Source organism: Cebidichthys violaceus, unplaced genomic scaffold, assembly GCF_023349555.1.
Source record: "Cebidichthys violaceus isolate CVI_PGR_0920_01 unplaced genomic scaffold, fCebVio1.0.p SCAF_2, whole genome shotgun sequence".
NCBI lineage: Eukaryota > Metazoa > Chordata > Actinopteri > Perciformes > Stichaeidae > Cebidichthys > Cebidichthys violaceus.
In genome coordinates this window covers 12,784,197-12,796,822 of record NW_027176372.1, presented here as the reverse complement: position 1 = coordinate 12,796,822, position 12,626 = coordinate 12,784,197, and the positions used below count along the sequence as shown (strand labels likewise).

Here is a 12,626-nt window from a genome sequence, read left to right as displayed (position 1 = left end):
TGGTGTATTGATGTAGTGATGTAGTGTGCCAGTACTATTGTCTGTGCACGGCACACGCCCTAAAACTCATTACACTAACTCTCTATTATCCATTAGCTGTCATTGTTTGGTTTACCATTTGATTATGAAAACCACTGATTTTATAATATTTGTTGATGCATTACAATATTTTCTCTTAAAATAATGCATTGCATTTTTTGCTTTTCTGAAATTAATGTTTAATGCAGTTACTGATTCAAATAACATTGCATATGAAGTTTTTGCAAGACTATATTTGCATGACAGTTTTAGTATTTGACACCGATTACATGATCTGGCTTGTAAATAAATGCAGAGATAGGGAACCACAGAAATAATTTATATATAAATAGATGAAGGCATGGGAGAGCAGAGCAATTCATAGCAACATGTTTTATTGGCATTGTTGTTGCAGAAATCATGTGCACAAACTCACTCATCCAATATTAGAGTAACACAATAATAAAATAAATATGAGGTTCTTTCAAAACAGTGTTTTCAAGTTTTTTGGAGATATTTGTTGTTAAAGTATGCACGTCAGTAAAATCTATTGATTTGTCGTGCCTGAGCATTACTGGTGAATATACAGTATGATGTTTTTACCCTGTATCAAAAGTGACAAAAATTGTAATAGATCGTTTTTAGATTTAAGAACACCTCATAAAAAATCTCTTCCTCTCGTGTGTTTTCAAAACTATTAACTCAAGAATCAGATATCGTGCGCTATTAAATCAGTCTAGCACAGAACAAGCAGCAGCAAATAAACAACAACCAAAGAATTGCTTCAGTTGCAAAGAGAAAACTCGAATAACATTACAGGCTAACATTAGACACCTCCTTTATACACTGTGTATTTAAAACCCAACAGGCTCCAGGAAGGCGGCCTCTGTCCTCTATTTCAGGACCTTTTCCCCCCTGTTGGGGGAAGGTTGGGGGGATGTTTGTGGTAATAGTCTGGTGGGGTGGGATTGGGGCTCGCATTCATCCCTGTTGGGACATAATACATGCTCTCCAGGTAGCTCTGGTCGAGCGGTGGATGGCTCTGAGGCTCTGGCTTGGACAGACCAGAGGGATTCCTGTAGCTGACCCCAGGCCCACCCGGGTGCATTGTTGGAGCGGTGGAGGCCTCAGGATATCGGGGTGGCTGAGGCTGGGCCTGAGGGTGGGCTTGGGGAGGAGGAGCTGCATAGGGCATGTACTGTGGAGCAGGAGCATACATGTTGGGGTTGTGGAGAGATGTGTAGGGGGCTGCTGCGGGAGGATACATGCCTGAATGTGACATTGCTTGCTGCGGGATGAGCACCTCCACATATTGGCCTGTCTCTGGGTCGAACAACATTTTTCTCAGTGGCTGCACAGGCACCTCGATGTAAAAATACTTCCCTGTCTCAGGATCCAGGAGCACTCTGCGAGGAGTCTGTCCATAGCTACTCTCTGAGTACAAACTGGAGCTGTCACCCCCATATTCAGAGCCATAGGATGGCCCCAGGCTTTGAGGGCCACACAGGTACTGTGGATCCATAGGAGGTAGGCCAGGAGAGTGGCTGTGGCCCGGATCACTGTAAGGAGCCATGCCTGGCGGCTGTTGCTGGGGGGATCTGTGGACAGGGGGTCGTCGAAGGTCAATATGCTGGGGTGGCTGCAGCGGGCGCTCAGCAGGGCAGGTCTGCATGAGTGAGGGGTGAGGAGGGCAGGGAGGAGGCTGGTGGAGAGGCTGGTACATGGCCGGTGGCTGGCTTGGACCAAGAGGACTTGACTTGGGAGAGCCGGGCTGGTAGCTCATCGGCTGAACGTCAGGTCTGCACTGGTGGAGACGGAGAGGGGGCTGAGCCACCGGGTAAGGCAGCGCCTGGCCTGGAGAGTGTGGAGGGGCAGGAGGGGTGAGGTTATGGGGGCTGTGGTGATGGTGAGGAGGTGTGAGACCAGGGTGGGAAGGGCAGCCAGCTGTGCAGGAGCAGGGAGGAGGGCGGGAGGAGGGTTGATAGCGATTTGATCTCCTGGAGGTCAGATCTGGGAGCATGAGGGGACTGAAGCTCTCTCTTTCATCGTAGCTCGGAGGGTCGTCTGAGGCATAAAAAAGATGGTCATCTGTTCTATGGGAGCGCTCGCTGGAAAGGGATCTGCGGCATGGCTGGGGTGTGTATCCTGGCACTTGTGTTGTGGAAACAGCTGCAGGTTGTTTTGTACTGTTTGAAGTTACCGGCATAGCTTGTTCATGAGGGTATGCCGACCTGGTATACTGGGGTTGGCTGTCTAGATCTATAACAGCTGGCTGGCTTGGCTGGTTGGCTCCAGCTGATTCAGATCCAGGGACAGGGTTTGATTTGGGGTCAGAGACTGGACCCTGAGCTGAGGTGAAACCTGGCCCAGTGGCTGATATTGGAGCTGTAGTTAAGGTTGTGGGTCTCTGAGTATATCTAGAACTCTGAAGCGAGGCCCCTGGCTTTTGCTGCTGACCTCTGTTATTAGATGCCTCTGTCTCTGATGTTGTTGACTGGTTTGAGAGATTGGAGATGGTGGTTGCTGTTGCTTTGCAAGATGGAGGTTTGAGGCTGGATACTGCAGACACAGCCAGTTTTCTTGTATAGTTTGACGTTGATGTAGACTCATTGGAGATCTTTCTATAGATTGTCGGTGACGACACAACAATTGTTTGAGGCCTCTCCTCACCTTGTGGTTTTACAGATGTTGCTGATGGTCTCTGCGCCTCACTTGGCATTGCTCCTAAATCTGCTGGTATAAATTTGCAGCTTGGTTTTGGAGGCACTGCTGGCTTTTGAGAAGTTTTAGCTATAGATTTAACCTCAATGGTTTGAGGCCTGCTGTTTCCTGTAACGTTTGTGAGTGTCTCTTGTTTCTGTGTTTCTTTAGACAGCGACTTAACCTCAATTGCCTGTGGTTTGAATCTCCTTACTGCAGGGGACCTCGGGGGGAAAGTTGGATCTACTTTTTTCACTGCTTCAAAATCTCCAAGTTCCTTGTGTTTGGCGGTAGGTGGTGTTTGCTCCTGAGTATTCCTTAGCGGAGAAGCACTTTTTTGCTTTGCTATGTCTGTTACTGTAGGCGTACTGCTAACGCCCTCGTCTTCTCTTGCCTTTGTAAGGGTGTCTGTGTTGTCAGATGGTGCTGAGGGGCCAGACGTGGTGGATGAGGAGGAGAATGTCCTCTCTCTATGCCGACTTCCATGTGAAGGACTCGGGGTCTGAAGGGGGATCTCCAGACAGTTCACATGTTTACGTGGAACCCCTTTACCCCCAGGTCCATTCATATCACCCACCACTGCTCCAATGTCAGCTTGGTAGCCTTTCTCTTTTAATAGCATTGAAACTGAGTGGCTACCGCTGGCATGGTTACTACCGGGAGTAGTGGGTCCAGGTGAGTGTAAAGCAGCTGGGGCTTGGATTAGGGTGGGAATCTCTTCCTGGCATGGAGATGCAGATGTATTGGTCTTACTGGATCCATCTCTTATTAACACGACAGCAGTGGACACCTCTCTTTCCTTACTGGGCAGTTTGGGGAGGCTGCCAAGCATGGGAGGTTTTCTGTCGGTTTTAAGCACCACAGGTTTATCCTCACTGTCTGACATTTTATGTACATCTGTCGTAATTTCTTGTGTTTCCGATGCCATGTTTACACCATGTTGACATGACTTTGTAATTGCTGCGTCTCCGGTTGTGTAACTCAGTGTGTTGTGTGATTCTCTGCTTACCTGTGTGACGAGCTTTTGAGCAGCCTGGGGTTTGTCCACTGGGTTCTCTGGGTCTTTCTTGCTGCATGACATTTTATTTTTGTCTTCTTTCCAGCAAACAGCCTTGTATTGTATTTGCATCGGCTGTGGACGAGACAGAGGACTTCCTTTGCTCTGAGGAGGTGGAGATAAGGTTAGCAGCTTTGAGTCTTTTACCTCCTCTTTCTGTTTCTCTTTCCTCTCCACCCTGAACTCCTCCTCCCTCTCCTCCCTCTCCTCCCTCCTTATCTCCTGCCTTACCCCCCTCTCCTCCCGTGCTGTGACCTCTTCCCTCCTTTCATCTTTGATTTCTTCCCTCCTATTCTCATTTAAAGAATCCATCCTTTCTTCGTCCACATTTGATGGCATTACAGCACTAGTTGCCTTGAAGGACAGGTTATATGTATTTTTTACAAGCCGCCTCACATCTCTAACTTTGTGAATGGGGACCTTAACTTTATTATTCCCATTTCCTTCTTCTTCCTCTGTTTTCTCATCTACACTGGGCTCTAGCCGTTCCTCCTTCAAATCTGGTGAAGAAGCCCAAGGTTTGCTCTCTGCCTCAGGTGTGAGACAGACATTTAGGGAGGCTTTCTTTTTCTCCATGGATCTGAGCTTAATCTCCTGTGTTTGTGACATGTAAGCGCCCTTGGCATCCGGTTGCAGTTGTTTATGGTCCTTTGTGTTTTCACATTCCTGGTCTCTGTTTGTCACCCTGACTTGCATGCTGCTGGCTTCAGTGGCACAAGGAGCTCTTGAGTTCCCGGCAGTGGCATTTGCTGAGTCACCACCCTCTCTTTCATCCCATGTCTCACTGTCATCAGCTTGTTGTACTCCAGTTGTTGACTGTTTACTATCAAATGGCACTTTCAATTCTGATCTCATTTCTGATCTTAATGAGGCTGCATTCGTGCTTTGAGAATCAGCCTCCTCACTCTCGGTCAGTGAGAAGTTAACACTTCGGCTGCTGCTGGATGAACTTGGCCTGTTACTGGATCTCGCTCCAAAGCTTTTTGGTGGTTTGCCTTCATCCTTTGTGCTTGGCTCTGCTTTCGCAGGGAGACCTTCAGATGAAAGACTGTGATCTGACTGAAGGCTGGAACTAAGATGATGTGAGTCAGGTAGTGGGGACTCTTTGAGCGGTGGCACTGCGCTTTCTGTTGGTCGTCTGTTTTCCTCAAAAGCGGGGCTCCCGTCTTCTCCTGCCTGCTCATCAGGTTGTTTGTCAACACTTTGCATCTTCTTGGACAACACACTCTTAATGAGACAAGTGGCCATCTTGGTTTTAGTGCATGTTTCATCCAGAGAAGCAGATTTCTGGAATTTGGATTTTCTTTCATTTTGTTGACTGCGCTCAGGGCTGCTTTCCGAAGTGTAGCATTCTTGCATTGCTGCTGGTGTGCTGTGTTGTCTCATGAACGTCTCCCTGGTATGACTCTCTAGAGAGGGGCTTTCCACCATCACTGGTAACCCAGGACTACTATTTTCACTGCTCTCATCCTGCCTTCCTTCAGCATTACTCTTTCTCTTCAGCTGGATCTGTCTCTTTGGCACTCCTCTTCTCACCCTCCTGGAGTCCTCTCTTTCCACAGCCACATCCACACACTCAAAGCTGCCCATCTCATAGCGCCTTGATGGATCTTGGCCATCTGAGTAGTATGCAAGTGGTTGCTCGAAGGAAAGTTCATCCTTGTCCAGCCTGGGAGCAGAACCCCTGAAGTCAGCATAGGCCGGCCAGGCGGCACTGACCCCAGCTGGGCTCTCCTGTGTAGATGGTTGAGAAATGTTGGTAGATGAACGGTGGCTAGAGTTGTACATGTCGAGGTAATCTACCTCAGGGCTTGACAGGCTGCTGAAAGCCAAGTCTGTGAACCATTTCACCTCATCGTCTGCCTCATCAAGCTCACTTCCCATGCTGGAGCTGGAACTCCGGCAGGGCCTGTTTACAGCCACGCGTCCAGGAACACTGCTCTTGTTGTGTGGTACAGGAGGTTGACGCCGTCTGCTAGGACCACCACCCCTGCTGTCTTGTTGGGAAGCAAGTCTAAGCAGACTCTGTTGTTGCTGTAGTTGTCTGGTGGCAAGCAAGCTCTCTGAGTAGGAATGCACTGTTGGCAGTCCCTGGCGGGTCTCTCTGGTTGTGGGAGCTGTACTGCGACTCACAGGCCCTTTTCTATTCCTGGCATTGAATGACAGCTCAGCCTGTTCCCCTCTGTAACTGGCGTCCCACCGCCCACCCTTCCCTTTTTCAGGAACCCGCTCCTCCCTCTTCTTTCTCTCTCTCTCCATCTCCCTATCCATTTTCCTCTGCCTACCTACCTCCCTTTCCTCCTCCAGCTGCATTTCCCTCTCCATCTCCAGTTGCCTGCCTTGCCTGACCCAATGGGCCTGGCTATTATTGTCCACATAGGCAACATTGGGGCTTTCCCTGTTTGTCGCCACTTTCTTTAAATTACCACTCGGTGAGGATGCTACAACCTGAGAGGGGCTACGGCTTCTGTTCTGCCACTGTCTGTATGGTTTCTCAGGGGCTATGATGTGGACAGGTGTAAACCTGGTGAGTGGCGGAGAGGGAGTCCGCCTTCTGTTTACATGGTGGGCCATGTCCTCTGTTATCCTCTCTCTGGTTTCTTGTCTAACTTTGGGCGACAGCTGTCTTCTTGCAGGCTCAGGTGTACAGGCAGATTTTAATGAGCTGCTGCTTTCAGAAGTTAGGGAGTACGTAGTGAATTGAGGCTGTGCGGTTTCCAGTTTCTGCACAGGTGAGGTGGTTGTAGCCCTGTGAACAGGTGAAATACCTGGACTCCTGTCTTTGGAGACTAGAAGATTAGGAGAGGCAGACTTTATTTCAATGGGGAGATTATTATAAATTTCTTCTTTCTGACCAAAGGTGGGGCCAAGGGTTTGTTTTTCCTCTGGGAAACTTGAGTTATCCTGGAGGTTTGCCTCCTTTGGTGTTGCTTCTCTTTCTGTGCTTTGTTGTTTAAATGCGGGTGACACACTCTCTTTTGCCAAATGTGTTGGGTACTGTTTTTCTGTAATATCCACTGAAGAGGAATCCCCCTCAACCTCAGGTGTATTTCTTAGAGGAGGAGTAGGCCGGGTACAATCAGGGTTGTGCTCAGTAGAGAGGGTCGCTTGTGAATGCTGATGATACCTCTGCTCAGGAGATGGGGCAACAGGTGATGGATCTCTACTTCTGTGCTGAGGCGAGGAACTTTGATACGTGTCAGATGAAGGGTTTTGATATCTTGGCTCAGGTGAGGGAGTGTGATGCTCTGGCTGAGGTGAAGGTGTTTGATACCTGGGTAGGTGCGACAGAGTTATTTCAGGCTGCAGGACAGAGCTTGTGAAGCCCGGTATATGAGGTGAATCTCTTGGTGAACTGGTGGACTCTGCTATACTGCTCTGTATACTGTCTCTACTTGGGGTAGGGCTCCTTGCTTCAGGGGACACAGGTGTCCTATCAGGCTCTGGGGTGGAGAGACGAGAGAACTCTGGAAATGGGGGAGTGTCCCTGTCCTCGGGCTGAACAACTGAGTAAGAAATCCCTGTTATGTGAGGGGACGAAGTGAGGCTTCTTGATGAGGCACTGTCAAAGTGAAGATCTAGGAAAGGAGATGCAGCTGTTGTTTCCACTTCAGAAGACCACTCTCTCCTACTGACCTCAGGGGAGGAAGCTGTAATCCTAATTTCAGGTGAGGGAGCAGTATATCTGTGCTCTGTGGGAGAGCAGCTGCTCGTAACTTCAGGTGATGGAGATAAGCTATAATTTACCACAGGTGAAGAAATCTGGGTCCTGCACTCAGGAGGTGTTGAAATGTGTCTAATTTTATGCGAGGGGTCGGGAGACGGAGTTCTTGTCCCAGTCTTAGCTGCGGAAGCAGCACAGAGCAGGCCAGGTGAGGGTGCGTTGTGTGTCAATTCAGGTGAGACACTATGCACAAGTTCAGGAGATGTTGCTGTTGAAATAACAGGTGTGGGAGGTGTGTGTCGTGGGGCAGGTGTAGATACAGCACTGACTCCTGTATCCTGGCTCTCAGGAGTAGTCGTAGCGTCTCCTTCTGCAATGGAAGAATCTGAAATCAGCTCAGGGGTGTGGATAGAATCTTCGTTATCAGGTGTTGAGCCTCTGCTGAGGAGATCAGGCAGGGAGACCCTCCCTCTCAGCTCAGAAAAAGGAGATGATGCTTGCGTATCCGGGGAGTAGGGCCTATTCTTCAGCTCAGGAGAGGCCAGTGTTTCTCTCGACTGGGATGATAACTCTGTAATACTGGATGAAGGTAAAGGAGATAAAAGTATGACTCCAGAATCAAAGGCTGACTCAGTAAAATCCAGAGAAAAATCTTTGGATGTGGTCTCAGGTGAGGGACTGCTGTGTTGATTAAAGCAGCTACTCCTTGGCTCAGGGGAGCCTTGTTCGTCCCTGAACTCAGGTAATAACTGGGTGTTCACTGATTCACAGGAAGATGAGCTGACACAGTTCCTTGGCTCAGGGGAGGGACTTGGAGATAGAGACTGAAGTCTATCTTTGAAAGTGGGAGTGGTTATTCTTGGATTCGTTTCTGAGTGAGTTTGTCTAAGACTAGGTGATGATGGTGAACATCTTTTTTCAACTGAGGAAGAAGACAAGGATGACGCTCTTCCCTCTGTACTGAGGGTAAAGGGGCTATTATGTCCAGGAGAGGGGGTGCTCTCACCACTGTTGAGGACTGATGACGATGGGCTTGCTGTACTAAACTGAGGTACTGGTGATTTACTTTCTAGTTCTAAATTTGGGCTTCTGTCCTCAGAAACTTCTGAAAGCCCTGAGGTCAGTCCCTCACCCACCAGCTGCCTCTCTGAAGACTCGGTCTGCAACAGGGGGCTGTAAACCCTTTCGCTTGAATCTTCAAAGCCCTCCTCTCCTTCACTGGAGCCCGGTGCAGTGTGGTAAGAGCCCGAGGAGTCGTTCAGATCATCCACCAGAGGTGATGCAGCAGCTGTCCCGTCCACCTCCCTCTGGGGAGGGACAAAAGTCCCTACGGCAGGGCTGCTTGAGAGGGAGGGTGACTCACAATCGTCTCCAAAAATGTCACACAGGCAGGTGGTCTCAGAAATGGCACTGCGCTGACTGGGGACGTTGATGATGTCGAAGAGTTCAACGTGGTTGGGGGTGCCGTCACGATGGCACAGGGAATAGGTGTGGTGGGGTGCGCTGCGCAGGAAGGAGTAGCTGTCCCCCTGGAGAGTCCAGCTGTCCATCGCTCGTCCACAAGCTCCAAATTCTCACTGTGGCCAGTCCAGTCTGCTCCTCTGGTCTGCTTTGGGCTCTGTTCCTGGAGGACTGGAAGTAAGATATGGTCACCTTAAGGGTGTGCAGCTCATTCATTTAAATCACCAACACTGATGAATACTATTATGATATAAAAGCTTATTCATAGAAAATATAGAGGCTATTAACTCTGCATTGTTCCTGTTTTGTTAGCTTGCCAACATTAAATTTAGCTTTCAACCCTCAACCGTCCAGAGTATAACCGCCATATACGGAGATATTGTCAACCTCAAAAGTGGAACAGAAATGTAACTGTCGGTATGTCCTTAAAAGCAAGAGCAAGCAACTTGAAATTAAAACAAGACAAACATACAAAAGATTTCATCATGATGTGCAACTTATTTTGAATGAGATTTATTTGTCTTGGATTGAAACTGACAATGGTTAGATTAGCTCTGCCAAATACATGCCCTTTATCTTAACTTTCCACTTTTCCTTGGTGTACGATGACAAGAGAGAGAGAACCTGCTCCCCATGCAAGCAGAGAAAGACAGAATGATTGGTACTGTACCTTCGACCAATGATGAGGCTTTACCAAGGGCATGGAGTTCCTCTGTGTTGCAATATCTGCCCCACATCCACCAAACTGTCTCTCAAAATCCACAGCACATTGCTCGTTTACAAGACCCGATCCAGGACTGAGAAGCTCTGTACAGCCCAGTCTGGCAGAGCCACACTGGCTAGACAACTTCAGAATGTAAATGCACTGCCATGTATCAGACTTGAATAGAAAAAGCAAAGAGAGGCATCGCACTCAGACCCATTACATCCTCCAATGCTCCCATCTCTATTTCTGCCACTCCCCTCTGAGCTGGCCTCAGGGAAATTGCTTACAGAGTAACCTGGATCTTTTTTTTTCTCCGGTCTGAGGTTTGGTTGGACATTGGCTTTCCTGTGTGAGCTGGACTAGGGGGGTGGCGCTGGGGGGTGGGGGGTTTATAGTTAGAAGCAGGTGCTGATCCGGCCAGGATAGATGAGTGTGCCTGGAATCTGACACTTACAGCTAGATCAGTCACAGGCTCATCTATATATAGACCCATACTATCAGGGCCAGATAGCCATAGCTTTAGCTTCTCGCCTGGGAACGCTGGTGGGGAAAGAAAGGGGAAATACAAAGTTTGAAGTACAGCCCACACATTGTCCACTTAACCTCACATGTGAGGTTATACTTAACATTGAGGGTGCGGTGAATGTATGTATGATTGTGTTTGTATGTGTGTGAATGCTACTTTAAGGTGTAACTGGGGTACAACAGGTCAAAGGTTAACATAGACCACCCAACTTTGACAGCTCACATGCAGAACTCCTGTGCATGGTAGCTCACAACATTCCTCAAGGTGCTTTCACATGTTTTAAGTCACATTTTTCCGTTTCATGTCTGGATATTTTATGTTCCAGGATCACTACCACCATTGGACATTTTTTGCTTCAAATTCACTTTTAAGCTTTCTTGTCATTCAACAACATATGCCAACATGTCTGATCAAAAGCGATCATGCTATTTCACTGTACTTATTATTGTTTCTACAATAGCAGGAGCCTCTAAGCCACGTTGTGGCTGTCTGGGCATGTTTGATAGTAAACCCTCTGTCCCAAACCTAATACCTCATGAGATTACCATTCATTCTCAGTCATTAAGTCACTCAGGGCAAGCCAATGGAAAATCTTTGATTGCAACCCGACTAAATAGCTAGTGCTATAACTGAGGGCATATCTTTCGAATCAAGCAGTTAATACAACACTAAAGAGTCAACTATCTATTAAACGTATGGCATCATACATATGTAATTTGTCCCCTTTTACTGTCTAAAGTGTCATACATAGCCACAAGTGCTCGTATTATTAGTGTGGCTGGCCAAAATGGGAACTCAGTCCATGACCTTGGTGGAGTTGTCTCTTTCACAAAGCTATACCTATTCTTTTTTATTTATTTTTTTACATCATTAATGCTGTATAAACTCATAAAAGTTTATAATCCACTTTCAGAGATGTATCATGTAAATGATTTAATATTTCACTAGAGGCTCTAATGACATGGCAAACATAAATCATCATCCCTTTAAACTCTAGGCACTAAGGAGAGGATGGATGATTACAAAACATCTAGTAAGCACTATCGCATTATGTTATAAATAATCACTGATATTACTTGAAAAACACTGAGTGAAAGTGTAAAACATGATCGTTCAGAACTGTAAAGTTTCAAAAGGTTGGAGAGGACAACATGCATGTGTGTGCTGGGTAAGAGATAGTGTGAAATAAAGTGCACCGAAGTGCTGATATATTTGAACCTCTGTGGTTAATGGCAGCGCAGTAGACTGGTGGAGGACTCAGAGGGAAAGAATGATGAGCACCTCAGCAATGAGAAGCTTTAGCGTAGATCACTGATAGATTAGTCACACCAGCCTGCACAAGTCCAAAGACCTCACCCACCCTCAGCAATGCAACACACCATAAAGTATGCATAAAGAATACGCTGTGGGGGCCATCTATAAGCAGACAAAAGTATAACAGCACTTTCATATGTATAAAGACAAATAAACATGCTTCATACTTTTTCTGCTAGTGTTCTATTTGTGGGATATGATGCTAAACAAGGGTTCAGTCTCATGATGGCTATTTAAATGCCAGTATTTTATGCCAAACAGTAAGAATATAAACATAAGATCACATGTCAAATCTACCTTTTTTTAACTGACCTAGTTCCTCTTTTAGGCCAGGCTCTACAAGCCACATTTCTAATACTCAGTGGTGAATGTAAATATGTACATTTACTCTTAATTTTGCTTCTTGTCTTAAATTACATTGCACTGAATAACTTTGAGGTTTAAACAAAAGTTGAACAAAATTGAATACTTTTTCTTAAGTCACTTTTTCAATGCATGCTTTTTACTTGTAATGAAGTACTTTTACAGTGTGGTATTGGTACTTTTACTTAAGTAAAGGATCTGAGTACTTCGCAATATTTTTATTTCAGTGATGGACAATTTTGAGGTATTGTACTCTACATGAATATTTCTATTTTATGCTACTTTATACTTTAACTCCACTCCCTTAAATATTGTATTTGTTTACTCCACCGTATAGGTTTGCATGCCATACTAACATTAATTATTTGGCGGTTCAAGACTTTACATACATAACACATGATTGGCTTAAAACCTAATGAGGCATTGCTACAGTACAGATGAAAGTACCCAAGTAAGCTATATAAAGGCAAGGCAAGTTTATTTGTATAGCACATTTCAACAACAAGGCAATGCAAAGTGCTTCACATAAAACCATTAAAAGCATCAAAACACAAGGCAAAAGAAAAGGAGATTTAAAAACAATTAAGAACATTTAGCTAAAAAGCTAAAAACAGAATAATAGTTGCAGTGCAATTTAAGAAATAAAATACAGTAGTAAAATGCAGAAATTGATTAATATCCTTGAATGTGGTTCAATCAAAGGCAGCAGCAAACAGAAAAGTCTTCAGTCTGGATTTAAAGGAGCTGAGGGTCTCAGCAGACCTGCAGCTTTCTGGGACTTTGTTCCAGATATGTGGAGCAGAAGAACTGAACGCTG

At 46.3% G+C, this 12,626-nt stretch overlaps 1 protein-coding gene across 1 annotated transcript; it reads right to left on the bottom strand.

Annotated features, from left to right (window-relative positions):
• Nucleotides 1-396: 396 nt before the first annotated feature.
• Nucleotides 397-9,811, bottom strand: si:ch73-43g23.1 (mucin-2). The gene is made up of 2 exons (XM_068714490.1): nucleotides 9,571-9,811; nucleotides 397-9,071 (listed from the first exon to the last, which is right to left on the bottom strand). Exon 2 carries the CDS (start codon nucleotides 8,987-8,989, stop codon nucleotides 917-919), a length of 8,073 nt encoding a protein of 2,690 aa, XP_068570591.1. The 5' UTR covers nucleotides 8,990-9,071; nucleotides 9,571-9,811; the 3' UTR covers nucleotides 397-916.
• Nucleotides 9,812-12,626: the final 2,815 nt, after the last annotated feature.

Coding starts and splice junctions, on each gene's coding strand:
- si:ch73-43g23.1 (XM_068714490.1), bottom strand. CDS start 8,989: ATGGACAGCTGGACTCTCCAGGGGGACAGCTACTCCTTCCTGCGCAGC.